At 33.6% G+C, this 17058-nt stretch overlaps 1 protein-coding gene across 5 annotated transcripts in view; it reads left to right on the plus strand.

Moving 5' to 3' along the window:
- Positions 1-17058, plus strand: part of LOC111055497 — a 31505-nt gene that overhangs the window by 6465 nt on the left and 7982 nt on the right. For 3 of the 5 annotated variants that reach the window (XM_039434281.1, XM_039434283.1, XM_039434284.1), the window contains exons 5-7: positions 3345-3444; positions 4999-5100; positions 6068-6223. In XM_039434281.1, the coding sequence (XP_039290215.1) occupies positions 3345-3444; positions 4999-5100; positions 6068-6223 (358 nt within the window). Of the gene's footprint in view, positions 1-3344; positions 3445-4998; positions 5101-6067; positions 6224-6785; positions 6961-17058 lie in introns of those variants that run through there. The other 2 variants (XM_022342711.2, XM_039434282.1) reach the window with 2 other exon arrangements.

Raw genomic sequence — 17058 nt, forward strand, 5'->3', positions numbered from 1 at the left:
ACTGCAAAATAATAGCATCAGCTTCTTCAAATGAATGGAAAAATTGCAGAAATAGCATGCACATAATTCCAGCTGACTGATACATGATAAATGAAAACAATTTTTTTCTTACGCACTCAATGCTATTTTTATATCCTGAAAAAGGACGAAGGAGTGTGAGTAAATTTTGTTGCCCAACGAACTTGACCTGTAAAAAGGTTCGAAGAATTCGTGTTCAAAATTTGAAGCTGATTGATCAATTCTCACTAAAGTTCTTGTAGAACATACAAACAGACAGAAAACGACTTTGGACTCTAGTTAGTCAAAAGCGAGAACCATTCACTAAACGCTCGTTCAAAAATATACCTATTCTCAAAAGCAGGATTCTCACCGCAAAAGAATATTAAAATGACTCAATTTTTAACGGTATCCATTTCAAATCTTATTTCAAAGTAACAAAATTTGGCTTTTTATTTTAGTGTATCATCAAATATATCAATACTGTTTATGGCTTTCTGCACTTGATCAAAGCCCATTATCGTCTTTTATACAGAGTGGGTGAAAAGTACGGGAACGGCTCAATATCATACACAAAGGTAATTTGACGGTGAGTGTGATTGGGGATCCTACTCAAATTGAAAAAACTACTTTACAAGTACCTTAAAAATCTGGTCCGCCATCTTGGATCCGCCATATTGAATTCAACTTCATTTTTTTTAATAGGAAGGTGGTCATGCGATACATGATTTCGATAGGGAGTTTCAAGAAAAAATGAATGGCGAAAACCGCACATCGATATCTCTAACCGTTTAGAAGATATTCATATTTTCAATCAATACCACTCATGTATTCCATTTCTGATTTGCATGGTACTGATTGATAATGTGAATATCTTCGAAATGGTATGAGATATTGATATGCGGTTTCCGCCATTCATTTTTTCTTGAAATTCCCTATCGAAATCATGTATCGCACGACCACCTTCCTATTTAAAGAAATAAAGATGCATTCATAGTGGCAGATCCAAGATGGCTGACCAGATTTTTAAAGTCATAGTAAAGTAGTATTTTCAATTCGAGTAACATCCCCAATCACACCTACCTTAGAATGACTTCTTCTTATGAGTTACTAAGCCGTTCTCAGACTTTTCACCCACTCTGTATGTATTGTATCTATAAAGTACACATTTACTCCTTGATAGATAAATTCAATAAAGTTTTTTGCTATCGGACCCTTAACAATCATCGACCTGAAAAAATTATCGTTATAAAACATATTTAAAAGTTTTGAGTAGAAAAACTTTTCCAATAAGTAGAAAGGATTTGCAAACGGAAACTCATAGAACGACTTTTCGAACAGAGTAATGGAGAGATTTTTATCGACTCTAGCAACTTATTGAAGATTTCATAGTTCCAATTACCAGATGGGACTTATGTATATGTATCTCAAAGCCAAGTCTTCAAGTCATCCTTGAGTCTCAAGGTATTTGACTCTCAAGGTATTTGTGCGGCTTGTCTTCTTCTCTCTCTCGCTCTTCCGATGTGAAAAGTGATTGCTCTATGTAAGGTAGAGTGTCGTTGTCCAAAAATCTTCTTGCTTTTGATCGCAATGATCCGTTGATGCTACATCTAGGAATGAAACACTCCGTTCCATATTAAAATGCATGTATTGACTTATTCTTATATAACTTTGTTGAGTGGCTATAAAAATTCACAGTATTGGTTGTAAACCGTTGAGCTAAAGGGACACGGTGTGACTGTTTCACAAATACCGTGCAAATCACTTGCATGTGGAACTGTTTTGTAACCTTGACAATGTATTTTAGCGGGGAGTTGCAAACGACGCATTTGTTTTTTGACCTGTTGGCAACGGTAGTAGTAAAACACAGTCACACCGTGTGCGCTTGGCCTTAAGGCTGTGCAAAGGCTAAAAATAAAGTTTCTACTGGTGATATTTTTCAAAGTTTTTCGATTTGTATATAATCAAGCTATCAAAATGAAAAAGTTTTCTCAGGAAAACATTTTTCCCGATCATATGAGTGCATAAGTTTAAATTTTTGGGACAAAACATTTCAAATTCGGTGAGAGATTAATCCATGAGATTTAGAGCATAAACTCTTTATGGTATTGTTGATTGAATACAACAAATTTTTTGTCAAAATATAATTTTTTGAGAAAGTTAATCAATTTACTAAAAATTACCAGAAATAACTTTTAGTTGAGTTATTTCTGGTAAATTGAATAACTTTCTCAAAAATTGATATGAAAAAATTCAATCAACAATACTATGAAGAATTTATCCTCTTCAACTCATTATCTCTTACCGAATTTAAAATGTTCTGTCCCAAAAATTTAAACTCAAGGCACTCATATCTCAAAAAGTAGTGATCGAAAAAATCTTTTCCTGAGAAAACTTTTTCATTTTGATAGCTTGATGATATACAAATCGAAAAACTTTGAAAAATATCACCAGTTGAAAGTTTATTTTATGCCTTTGCACAGCCTTAATATACCGTTATCCTTCATCCTATATACTTTCATACAGTGTTAATAATTCTATAGTTTTCAATTCACAGGATTATTTGAATTCAAATTACTATTTTGATTGAATACTGTACATATTTGTTTGGAGTTAAATTAATTTGAATCGTTCGAGTTGACTTTTTCCAATACTCCACTTTTGAAATCTTGAAAATTTTCTAAAAATAACTTTTTTATAGTTTGAAGTGGTTGCATTCTTTGTATATAATTTAAATGTATGCAAGTAACCATTATTTGTATGAATAAACCACCTTAAGGCCTAGTTTATACGATGCCAATTGGCGAGACAATTGTCATAAGGCAACTGATTGGCATGAATTATTGTCTTCGACAATTGTCCCGACAATTGGCCTGAAATTCAACTGTCTCCGGGAGTAGACTATGGACAGTCAATTGGGCCCAGCGAGCCCCCCACCACTCGGAATCTCAGTTGTCGCGACAATTGGCGCCGTGTGAACGGTGCAGGCCAGTAGCGCTGCCTTGTTTTTGTCAGTTCAGTCACAAAAGATGACGAGAACTCGGTCATGTTTAGCTGTCAACTTACGTGCCAATAGTTGGCCGCGTATAAACATCTTCTCGTTTAACTGACCTGGCCTCCGACAATCCGCAACCACGTGATGACAATTGTCCAAAGACATCTGTCTCGCCAATTGGCGATGTGTAAACTAGGCTTAAGTCTTCCCGGAATATCTGTTATATCATATTAATTGTTGATTCCTGTTAGTAGCTTTCTTGATTCCTTTACTTATAAAAATTGATTTGATTTGTTAATAATAGTCGAAAAGACTATTATATTTTTTTTTAGTAATTCCTATTGTTTTCCAGGAACCAGAATGATTGCGCAACAATTTCCGGATTCAGTATTTCGGTTATGAGTTTTCTAGTGGCCTTGGATACATGCTTCAATATATTTCTCATGCTGCAGGTGAAATTCCTATTCATATTCTACTTTACTAGCTTTGAACTTTGAACGTCGTATTGAAATGTCATTTTTAAGAAGATCAAAAGGTTGTGAGAACCAAAGATTGCCACAGGAACCAATCAGAACTATTCTAGTAGTACCTGGTTTAACGATTCTGATTAGTCCCTAAAGCGTACTTGGCTATGAAAGTTTCCAAGAATTGTTTAAAAATATGGCTTTTGTTACACGAAAAAATTTAGTTACACGAAATTCCGATTGAATTAAACCTCCGACAAAATTTGTTGTCAAAATTTAATAACGTCATATTAGTTCATTTGTTCATTCCGGGGTGATTAGATTTATCTGGATTATTGTGCAATTGGCTGATAGCTGTAAAAAAACTTGAAAATTTTCATTTTTGAATCAGAACAAATGGTGTTCTATGATACTTAATCATATTAATTCAATCAGCTAATTCACATCCATTTGTATACTCATAGAACATAAAGCAGCTACTCATCCAACGAGAGAACTGTAGAACGGGAGAGCGCTAGATATATTCGGCTCTGACTACTGGCTGAACCACTTTTTAATTTTATGACTTGATATTTATACATTCATTAATACAATTATTACAAATCATATACATAGTGGGAGAGAGCAACTGGCTTAGCCCAAAACTGCTTGCTCCCACATTTTGTTAACATTAGCATTTCCAAAAGATGGGTTTCATTACACTTTCAAGAATTTATTACAATATGCAAAATAACAAAATTCTCTCATAGTTTCAAGTAAAAACGTGGAGATTTCACTATTATCCGGTCATTATATTAAATATGTATTCATCAATAAATGAAAAAATACAGTGTAAATGATTAAAATATAACAGTCTCGTTCATCTACATCAGTCTACAGAGTAGATGTGTGCAGGTCCTACCTAACCTGTAAACTACTGCCTTCAGACAAACCTTTTCTGTACAATTATTTCTCTTGTTATGATTTTTCACCGTCAACTTTTTATTTTCATCAATATTGTGGCTTTGTTTCACTGTAAAAATTCCCAGCAAATTCTTATTTAGTTTTATTTATTTATAATGCATTCATTCAAACCCATAACATAGACTTGCAAATTCACGCTAAACTTATCTCATTGACTTTTTGTGTAGTTGAGAAGTTGATATTGTGGTAATTATTCATATTGAATGAAAAAGACTAAGAAATTGTCAAAAACCACTGATTTATTGATAATTAGAAAGACCGGTTTCGATTATTACACCATTGTCAATCTCTGATAAACAGAGATTGACAATGATCGAGTGTCAATTGACACTGATTGACTCAGTTTATCAGAGATTGACAATGGTGTAATAACCGAAACCGGTCTTTCTAATATCAATAAATCAGTGGTTTTTTGACAATTTCTTAGTCTTTTTCATTCAATTATCTCATTGAGACTTTTCTTTACAAAAAAAAAATGAGACTGATATTCTGCCAACTTACTTACTCTCTCAACTTGATAAAAATATTCTCTATGTTAATAATCTGTCCTCTATGTTATAATTAATAATCTGTCCTCAGGCAAACAACCCGAAGGTGTTTATGAACTATGCTGCAGCCTGTGTGTGTACTAACATCCCACTCCTACTCAATTACTACATTGGTCAACAAATTTCAAATCAAGTAAACAGAAAACGTTATAATATAAAGCATATTACATTTAATGTTTGTACTATTCTACTTTCTGTGGAGTATTGCTTTGATGGTTAACCTTATAAAATAAAAAGATTTGAAGTTGTAACTATCTACAGTGTTGAGTAACTATTTAGGAATTGAAATAGAAAAAAATCGTGAAATTTATTTATGAAATTGAAACTTATTTGTATAAGATGAAACACCACAGTTTTAAATCATCTTTCAAATAAATTGCAATAACATGTAGTTGTATACTAAAGAATATTTCTCCTGATAGGTAATCTATCTGAAAAATATTTTTTTTAAATCAAATCAAATTTATTTTATCAAAATTAAAAACAATATGATAGATGAATATAATGTATAATTTATAAATAATAGATAAGTAATGAATACACGATAAGATTCCAATCAACAAATAAATTCTTGAACTAAAAATAACACGTTTTCAAACTGAGAAGGCCAGCAAAACCTAGGTTTGTGTGCTGGCATAATTAGTATCACACTGATAAAGTTAAAGGAAAAGCGGAAAAAATTATGATCATAGAAGGAAAATAATTTACGTGAGAGGGAGAAGAGCTGACCCAGCAAACCCTTATATAGCCAGGTCACTCCCGTGTTATAGGATGGGAACGTTAAACTGTCGATCCAGACTGATATATAACAGTTGTGAGGCTCATTGACGGCAAGGTGGAACTTCCCTGAGAGACTTCCCACCATACGAATAAATTTTCATACAAATTTATATTAAAAAGTGGTCTGCAATATTTACTTTGTAAAGAATCACCAAATCACTTACAAAAAATATAACAGTGATCATAATTCCATTCATTTTTACCATAAGAGCTTGGGAGAAACAGGATTGGGAGGGGAAAATCAGTGGAATAAACTTTGACAATAGACAATTTTTTTTAATATCCATTTATTGTATACTAATACTGTTTGTTTTTTTTAGAATGAAATATTTCGTCAGAACCTAGCGGAGCTACCCTGGATAGACAAACCCCATTGGTTCAAACAGAGCATGATGACTATGATGACTAGAGCCAACGTCGACACTCAGTTCAAACCATACGGAATCTTCGTTCTCAATCTCACATCCTACAAAGATGTAAGTCAGTTTCAGTTTTAGTTTTTAGGTCTTCGCCGCAGTCAATCGATCGGGGAATTGTCAAATCACAGTCACAGTTTTCCCAATTTATTACATTCTAATAAACAACAGCTATTTGTGCAGCTAGTGCATTTGCCAATAATTTAGTATAGAATAGTATTTATCGTATATGAGCTATGCTTGGTTTAGTATTGAGTTATGTGTCAAACTGTTGAGAAAGCAAATAACAACACGTTATACAGTGTCTCTAGGAAATGAAACACAATATCAAGTTCATGAAAGAAAGCTGAATCATTCATTGAAACAACCGGAAACACTCTTCCATGGTTGAGGGTGCAGCTGGAGACATTACATATTTCAATCTCCACCTGAAACGTCTCACAATACATCAAACCCGATTCTACTGTCATAACTTCTAGGCCGATCCAGAACAACTCATATCAGGTACAAAGTTTTCGTGAAGCAAACAGTTCATTAAAGTAGGAAATAGGTATCAAAAATTTCAATTCTCTTCTATAATTAATATATTTTTATTAAAAATTGAAAATTTATTTTCTTGCAGTTGATGAAAGCTGCTTTCTCGTTTGGAAATGTCCTCTATAGAAGAAAGCAGATAATAAGTTAGTCAGTATCAGTCATAATATTTTCGTTCAGATGCTCATCTTAATCAAGATAATTATTTCTATTCATATTTGGTGTGATAATCAAATGTAACAATAAAATACAGTACTCATGAATCAAGTTACTATTTGTCTTTTTCTATGTTAATTATATCCAATTCACTGAAAAATTCATGAAATTAGCCCATTATACCACCGTTCATTCACTTACTCAATCCTTCCAATATTTATAATTGGATTAATCTATTTTCCTATCTCCTTTTATGGCCTACAGGCTTTAAGGTCACCATTCAAGCTACGATCGGCTGGACCTGGAACGACTTCTTCGAGGTTGAGAGGACTTAAAAGTCTCAACTCCGCCTAATAAAGAATTTTTCTATTTCATTTCTTCCATCCGACCGTCTAGAGAGAGCTATATTTTTATAGATTTGATCAAAGAGGTGTTTTCCCCTGACTTATTTTGCTATGTCCGTCTATCTCCGACCTTCCAATTCGTTTGAAAAACGGACGGACGACCTAAGTCGGCTCCAATGAAAGTTCAGCCCAGCAATTTGGAAAGGAACGAAGTATGAAATATTCTCTGTTTTGGAAGTAGCAAATTACTTTTTGTTCTGCTGTAATACTAATTTGATCTAGTATAAATATTTGGTTCTAGAAAATCTCTTATTGGTGGATGAGATTGAATGAAAAAATGGGATACCACTCTACCTTCAGAATACGTTACAAACTTTGAAAATATTTCAACTGAGTTATGATTATATTATGAGAATTATAATTGAATTTAAAGCTTGAAGAGCTTGAATAGAGCTCATTGGAAAGATCGTGTATGCAATCCACACCACACTAATGCCACTTCTAATGAAATCCCAAACGGTGAACTTAACCTTGAAATTTTAGTGGCATTGAAATGAGTAGGATACTGTTATTTCGCCATGACCCTCACTATTCTTTCTGTCTCGCTTTCATTCACTCTTTCCACACCAGAGTATTACAATAGTAATACAGTAATACAATAATTCTCCTATTATTATGTTCCTCAAGTTCTATCCTTATCTAATAATAATGCTGTAGATACATTTCGCATTTATCGATTTTACCCTTAATTCTATTCATAGCATATCGTTTTTCAATTATTGAAGTCCCTAAGGAAACTTCAATAATTGAGGAGTTCAAATGGAAAACAATAAGTGCCAAAATTGTTAAAAATGAGATTTTTGGTGGAAAATGATGTATGAGCCAAGCTTTATAAGATAGTAAACACTGAATATACCTTGGACTAGTATTTTAGTTGATATTGTGACCGGAAGATGTCGCTGGTGCTGTAAGTGCCCGGCTGACTGTAGTGGAGAATCATGTAAGTGCCACCGCCATTTCGCGGCTTCACGCTGCCATGCCGCCGAAGCGAACTGTGAAACCTAACCTCTCAGTTTCAGTTGTGTCTGTTGTCTCAGTTGGCGCGTCGTGATCGGTTTGATAGTGCATGTTTGTTTGTGCGTGAATGTTCATTTGGCAATAGTTTTCAATAAGAATGTCGTCAACTAAAAGACAGATCAAGTGAATCGACAAAAAAGCCGTGTCCATGGACAGCCATACACCACTTCTTCAGGTAAAAAAATCAACGCAAAAGAACCTCCACAGGACCTAGTTTGCAAGTGTAACTATGGTTGTAGAACACTCGATAAAAATTATTTGGAATCATTATTCATGAAGTTTTATAGTTTGAGTGAAGTTGAACAAGGAAACTATCTTTTTAATCGTATGGAAATTGTGAACATTGGACGTCGACGGAATGGTTCATATCAAGACCCTGCAAATAGTAGAATACAGGTAACAGTGACCTACACTATTCCAGATAGCAAAGGAAATCACATTCAAATATGCTCAAAATCTTTCAGAGACATCTTTGCTATTACTCCATTAAAGCTGTAGACTTTACAGACAAAAAAGAAACAAGGTAATCTCGTTTTCACTGATGAACGGGGAAAATCTGAAGGTAGTAATGCTATGAAAAATAAATTCACAGAAGAGGACAGAAACTTAGTAAGAAACCACATTTGCATGTTCCCAAGAGAATTGAGCCACTACAGTCGAAAAAAATCATCCAAGGAGTACCTCAGTCCAGACTTGAATGTCAGTAGACTTTATAAGACATTCAAGTCTAAGTATCCAGAAAGTAAAGTTTCATACTGATCTATGATCAAGTTTTTTTTTCAAATTCAAATTCAAATTTATTCACACTCATAAATACATATACAGAAACCAAATAGAGTCTAGCTTGACAAATACAAAAATAATCCATCTAAAATTTAATAATAGATTGTAAGTAATAGTATATAATATAATAATATATAATATAATATTAATGTGAACAATAACTGCTCACAAAGTGCTTCATGAAGCACTTGTCCGTGAGCAGGAGTTGAGGTTTAATCGGATATAGGAGGAGAAAAAAGCCTACACACAAACACACATTCAATCACCATCATCAAGTAATTTTATTGATTGATTGTAGCATTTCCTCTCTTTAAATATACTTATATTATGAAATTTAGTTCAAACTGCGAAGAAAAAATGGGAGGAAGAATCACCAGTATAATTTTTTTTCAACATGATTCATTACAAGAGAGGGAAAAAAATGAAAAATAAAAGATGAGACATAACAGTGATAAATAAAACAATGTTTGCAGATCAAAGCTCAAAGCAAAGGTTAAACTTTAAAGGATACAGAAGTAACTACAGTAAAAAGGCCATACTACACTGAAATTCATATTCAATAATGGATTAGATTAGATATTAGCACCATGTGTTTCTCAGCTTACTACTTTGAATAAGTCTTCTACTTCTAATGGTGAATACCAACTCTCCGTTTGATTTAGGAATTTCTTGAGATTCTGTAGCTTTCTAATCTCATCTGGGAGAATGTTAAAGAATTTAGGTCCAAGGAATAAAAAGCATCTCTGGAAGGTAGTGCTGTTTGGTTTGGGGAGTCTGATTAGCATCCTTGTAGTTTGCCTAGTTATCTGCTGATTTTGTTCAAGATTTCCCATTTGATTCCTATACCCACTCATTTTATAAAACAAAGATAAAACTTTCAGTACATACATGTATCTGAAAGGTAGAATTCCAAAAAACCTGAATATTGGGAAAGTATGCGTTCGTCTATTAGCTCCAAACATTATTCTAACAATTGATTTTTGTAGGACTATGAGATTTTTAAAATGAGACATGAAGGTAGATGCATAACATGAGATTCCGTATTCCAGCCTACTATTGAAAAGAGAGAAATACATTACACGAAGAATATTTACAGGGAAGAATTGACGCAGTTGATAGAAAGTCCTAACCAAGTATAAGAGGTACCCTTTTACTTTATTCACATGCAAATCCCAATGTAGACCTTGATCCAATATTAGCCCAAGATATTTAATAGAGTCAGATTGTTGAATTACCTCACAGTCACAACTCACAGATCTGCAACCAACCTGATGATACCTGACAGGATCAGTGAAACTAAATGGTGATGATAATGAAAAGTTTATATAGGAAGTCTTGCTCGCGTTTTAAGAAAGACTTTCCTAAACTCACATTCGGAAAACCGCGGACTCAAACATGTCAGAAATGTGACAGACTCCATTCATCCATAAAAGCAACTTCTGATCCCATGCTTAAAAAAAAATTTAACATCGATTTACAATTGCATCAAGCAAGGACAGAAAAGGCAGTTTCGATGATGCGTGAAGAAGAGAAAAAACCCAAGAACCTTCAAATACTGATTTTTGTTCTTTAAGTATGGACATGCAGCAAGTGATATTTGTGCCAACACTTACACATTCAAACATGTTTTATTCAAGACAGCTATCTTGCTATAACTTCTGTATGCATGATTCAACAAATAGTAAATCGTCTATGTGTCTTTGGCATGAAGGAATAAGTGGGAGAGGAGGGAGTAACATTGCATCCTGTTTCTTCAAAGTAATTTCATCAGGGTACTTTGCTCAGAGAAATCTCCTCATATGGGCTGATAACTGTGCTTCGAAAAATAAAAATAGGATGATCCTCATGACAATGATTTATCTTGTTTCAAAAAAATATGTCGATTCAATTGAATTAAAATTTCTTGTATCAGGTCACAGCTTCATGACATGTGATAGGGACTTTGGTTTAATAGAAAAACGCAAAAAGTCAGGCTTCAAGACAATGGTCCCCGATGACATCAATGAGCTAATAACATCTTCAAGACCAAAAAACCCTTTATCCCTGTTGAAATGAAAGAAGAAGATTTTTTTATTTTTCGGCATTGGCTGATCAATTCATCAACACAAAAAAATTGAATATCAGTAAACTTTCACTGATTAGTAATAATAATAATAATATAATAATAATAATAATAATAATAATAATAATAATATATAATAATAATAATAATAATATAATAATAATAATATTTTATTGTCATTAAACTTTGAAAAAAAAAACAATAGACAACGTCACAATCGTTATTTGCATACACATACAACATATAGGCCTACATATAAAATGTAAACAATAAATAACAGAACTTTACAATAATAAAATACGCAATACATTGAACTTAGAAATGAATTGAACCATCATTCAAAGCTAGGAACTCAGTAATAACATAAAAGGGATGTCCAACCAGCCACTCCTGAAACTTACGTCTAAGAACGCTGATGGGATAGTCTTTCACCTGTCTTGATAGCTTATTGTAGCTTTTGATCCCAATTACTTCGTAGCTCTTTGTTGATTTCGTCAGTCGATTAAAAGGTACATTTATCATTTCACGATGCCGAGTGAAATGCTCATGTATGTCCTGCCTACGTTCAAGGTGAGATATATTGTCAATTGTATACAGTATAACCTTAAAAATATATACATTTATTACTGTCATTATTTTCATGTCCATGAACCCAGAGGTCTGTAGCCCAGAGGAAATGTAGCCCAGAGGTCTACAATGGGCAAGGAATTGTGCACTAGAAATTATTCTAACCGCTTTCTTTTGGAGTACAAGCACTCTCCGTATATCACTACAGTTTCCCCATAAAATAATTCCATATGATAGCAGACTATGGAAAAACGCAAAGTAAGCTGATCTCAAATACATGTAGGTCACATGACATGCTCTTTTAAGTTGTGTAAAAGATAATAACTCTAGAGAGTTTACCAGTCAAATATTCAATATGTGGCCGCCAAGTTAGCTTCTCATCCAGGAAAATACCAAGAAATTTACTACTTTTAGAGGAGGTAGCTCCCCTCAAACCAAAAAGCAGTGACTGGGTCTTGCTCTCATTCAGTAGGAACCCATTTGCTCTAAACCAATCCGATGCTTTAGACATAGATGTTGCCGACGAAGTTTCAAGTTTGTGGATGTCATTACTCTCATTTACAAAAGTTGTATCATCGGCATACAATATTGTCTGATTCTTTACGAAGCTTGGTAGGTCATTTATCATTAGTATAAAAAGCAGCGGCCCGAGCACGGAACCCTGTGGTACACCATACTTGACTTCTGATACCTTGGATCTTGATCCCTTGATACACACTATCTGTTTTCGCTTTCGTAGATAGGATTTTAATAATCTATTGGGAAATCCTATTGCCGTCATCTTATCCAAAAGAACGGAATGGTCAATACAATCAAATGCCTTGCTCAGGTCACAGAAGGTGGCCTGAACAAAGCGTTTACCCTCAAAAGCCTCAAGAATTTTATTGATGAGTGAATCAACAGCTTGTGTGGTCGACCTATTCTTTATAAAACCATACTGCTCATTACATATAATTTTATGTTGCTCTAAATACTCACACATTTGCTGATGAATTATAATTTCAACAACTTTGGCAAAAATGGGAATTAATGAGATTGGTCGGTAACTGGAAGGGCAATTCTTGTCACCTTTCTTATAAACAGGTATCACTCTCGATAGTTTTAGTGCATCAGGAAAAACGCCTTGCTCTATGCATTTATTTATACAATAAACTAAAGGACATGCTATGCAATCACCTAATTTCCGAAGTAGATTATTTGTGAGGCCATATATATCAACACTGTCAGATGATTTTAATCTATTCAGAGCATCCAGGACATCATCCATGGTCACTTCAGCAAACTGAAAAGTAGGCCTCTCTTCTCCAGTGATGAAATTCTGCATCATATCCATTGCAGTCTCGGTAGGTTTCATTATCCTACTATTTATATAATCAACCGCAATCCCACAGAAGTCATTAAATTCATCAGGTGATACTGGAATTACGTCGTTGCATTTACTACCGTTTACTGAACCTATTATTTTCCAGGCCATTTTGCATTTGTTTGCTGCTTTCTCAATTCGACCAATTGTGTGTGCTTTCTTAGCATTCATAATTGCTGTTTTATACTTACTTCTAGCATCCAAGTATAATAGCCTAGTTACCTCCGTGTTAACTTTCTTATTTAAGTCATAAAGCATCATCATCCTGTTTTTCATATTAGTCAATTCGGTTGTGTACCAATCATTCTTACGTTTATTAATTCTGTATTTCCTGAAATGTCCATTAACTTTACACTTTCTTTGAGGTATAGTGCTATCAAGGATACTCATAAATTTATCAAAAAAATTATCAAAAATCTGACCTGCCGTAGACAACTCCATACTACTAAAAAACCTCACCCAATCATAATTTCTAAGAGATTCTCTACAATTGGCCAATTTTAAGACATCTATTGGCCTAGAAGTAACAATTCTAGCCTGGGTATTATTAATTGATTTATCTATAGAAAAATTCTTCACAATTAGACATACAGAGTTATGGTCAGAGAAAGATAGTGTCAATCGTTTCAATCCATCAGTTTTATATATAAGAGAAGGACATAGTGAGTTCATTGTGCCAACTGGGGTGTCTGTCTTTAAAAAATCGATGAAAATTTCCAAGCTTCCACCTGTGTTAGCACTTCCAAGAATAGTAAAAAAACCTACTATTAGTGATGAGAAAAAAATGACTTACTAGCAATGTGTCCTTTTCTGTCAGAAAACTACAAAAAGTTCTATTTGGAGTTGTGTGGAAGGGACATGGAGCATGATTCCATTAACAGTGATGAAGATAATATGTAATTTAAATTAATCTATAATACAGCTTACTTTAATACAAAACTTTTTAATAACAGTGACAAAAAATTAAAACTTGAAAACTAAAATTGAATTGTGTGTAAATATGTGGAAAAACTTGGAGAATGTTCAATAACATTCTGTTCGTAAAGTCTTCTAAACAATCTTCCCAGGTAATGCAGTCTACAATAAAGTGAGTAAACTATAAATATTTTACTACTGGATATATATTTGTATGATATTATAATATGTATTAATATAAATAATCTGGATTTATATTTTTGTAAATAAAAGGGTTAGCTGAGTTGCACACCCCACAATTTTTTGACATCTTTTCACCGTGTCTAATATGTTAGATTAAAAGTGTGAAACTGGGCTTATTTATAATGAATCTGACATGAAATATTGCAAGCAGTTGAATGAAAATATTAGTTGAAACGCAATATGAAAAATATTGCATTGCAGGACAGTTGAATGACTGGACAGATGCTAACTGTTTGGTGGAGAACAATGAAAGTGCCAAATTCTTATTATATTGGTTTTTGCCCGCTAGTGAAAAATTTACTTTTTGGCACTTACATGGTTCTCTATTCCAACTCCTCAATTATTTTCCAACCATTTCAAGTTCAGTTTGATTCTTTATCACAATTTTCCAATGATCAATCACACATACACACACACACACACACACACACACACACACACACACACACACACACACTCACAATACAGGTATCTGTAGTGTGAATCTGCAATTAAAATCAAGATTGGGAATAAATAAATATTTATTATGAAAATGCTAATTCACTCACTCCGGCTTCAAAAAAGAAACATGTACATGGTAATCAAAATAATTATCTGAAAATCCATGTATTTAATTTTATACTACGCAATATACCCTTCTATAATATTTATTACAAAAAGGTCATTTGCAGCAATTAAGTTGAAGAGAAACAAAACAATCCCACACATGCTATCAGTTACTATAAGAATAACAGTTTCAAAACATTTTAGAATTACAAATATTAGTCAACAGTCACAAGAAATCAGCACTCAGTTACAGAAACATCATACTTCCAACATAACTATTTGCTGTATAATAAATTTTCACTGAACATTTATTGTATTATATAACTCTAGATGTGAGAGAACAATAACTGCTGAATTATGGTGAGTTGTTCCTGAAAAAAGGTACCCATAAGCCAGGGGGTGATTTCTCACATCAAAAAAAGAAAAAAGTTCCAATTAACATAGGTTCGAAAATGCTTAGTTACCACGTTATACAGAGTGAAAGATTTCGTCTCCAGTAAATGAAGGATGACTGATTAACTGACAAGAATAATGAAACACAATTCATCAAGATTCCTTCTCAAGAAATCACCCTTTCAATGATAATTTCAGACAATATTACCTCAAAATAACACACCCTCATCCCAAAACTACCCCAATCCTAAAAAATAATCACCCCATCCTAATTAGTTTGTCATTAAATACAACCAAAACCATTGTACCCCATAATTTTCATTTCACTCACAGTTTTGACTCGATAATAATGACTGTAACCAAAATAGCAAGTACCTCTTATCAATCTTATTATTATGGAAAAGTATCTATTCTGAGTAATAACCCTCATTAGATGTTATTAACTGAACAAGTGAATTACAATTGAGGGGTGTTTTCCTGACTTAAGACTTAAAGAAAGCACAAAAAGTGTGGGATGCCATTTTAAGCCCTAGGCAGAAGGTGTAAGCAGAAGGTGTTGAGGAAAAGTTAAAAAGTGAATTGGGGAATCAATTCACAAGATTCTGCTTTTTCTGGAATTTGGTATCTATCTGGTTGTATCTTCAGTCAAAGTTTGTACTTTACTTAACTTTATTTCACTTTATTCACTCTTCATGTGGAGCTGTATCAAGGAAGCAACGCTCCCGCAGTTTATGACACGTCAAAAAAATTGTTGTTTAATTCTTGTTAAAATTATAACTTTCTAGCTTCACATTAAGAAATATGTTAGAAGATTCCCATGACCATTACACAGAGATCATTCCATAAACTACAGAGTACAATGTTAAAAATTTTAAAGTGAATTAACAATAGGATGTGCATAACAGTAGTAACCTACTGTTAAAAAAATGTTGTTTTTTTTATTTGACTATTCAACACAAACCTTAGTGTACATGTAGTAATATACAGTATGTCTGATAAGTCACCCCCTATTTTTATACAGCTATAATTTCTTTATTTCTGAACCAATTTTGTTGGACCTACATTTGTTAGATAGAGCACTCCTTGAGGTTGTGTTTAACACCAATTTTCATTTGTTTAAGTTTAAAAATGCCCCTTCTCTTGACTGTGGAAGAAAGAGCCGAAATAGCAGCTCGTTATGAGGTCTGGGGATCTGTGGTGCGAGTACAAATGTGGTGAAGTGCTGAACGAGGGAACCATGCAACACTGGATGCAAAAACACTGAGATCTTTCTTAAGAATCGTTGCAACTGAGTAACGTTAAAGACCACTTTCACGAGATCCTAGACGCAGTGATTTCTTTGGGCTCCTCATGAACATTTCCCAAACTCTGTCAACATTCTCTGCTGTCCTTGACGTTGATGGTCTTCCTGATCGTCTTGCATCTGCGACACTCCCTGTTGTTGATAATTTGGAATGGAAATTTTTAACAGTTTTTGCATCCAGTTTTGCATGGATCCCTCGTTCAACCCTCCACCACCTTTGTACTCGCACCACATATCCCCTGACCTCATAACGAGCTGCTATTTCGTCTCGTTCTTCCACAGTCTAGAGAGGGGGCATTTTAAAACAAAAACAAATGCAAATTGGTGTTGAAAACAACCTCAAAGAACGCTCTATCTAACAAAATTGTTTCAAAAATAAAGAAATTATAGCTGTATAAAAATAGTAAGTGACTTATGATCGGACACTCTGTATAATACGGTAATAGAATCATCATATTTTTTATTGATGGTTTGTTGAAGGTTGTCAGGATGCAACATTCTCCACCCTAGATCTATTATTCAGGCTCTGTTTTCCAGGAGAAATAGTTAGAACTTACACTCAAATATAACATTTTTATTATACAGTAGTAACAAAGTACATATTGTTAT

The sequence above is a fragment of the Nilaparvata lugens genome, chromosome 8 (genome assembly GCF_014356525.2).
Source record: "Nilaparvata lugens isolate BPH chromosome 8, ASM1435652v1, whole genome shotgun sequence".
NCBI classification, from domain to species: Eukaryota; Metazoa; Arthropoda; class Insecta; order Hemiptera; family Delphacidae; genus Nilaparvata; species Nilaparvata lugens.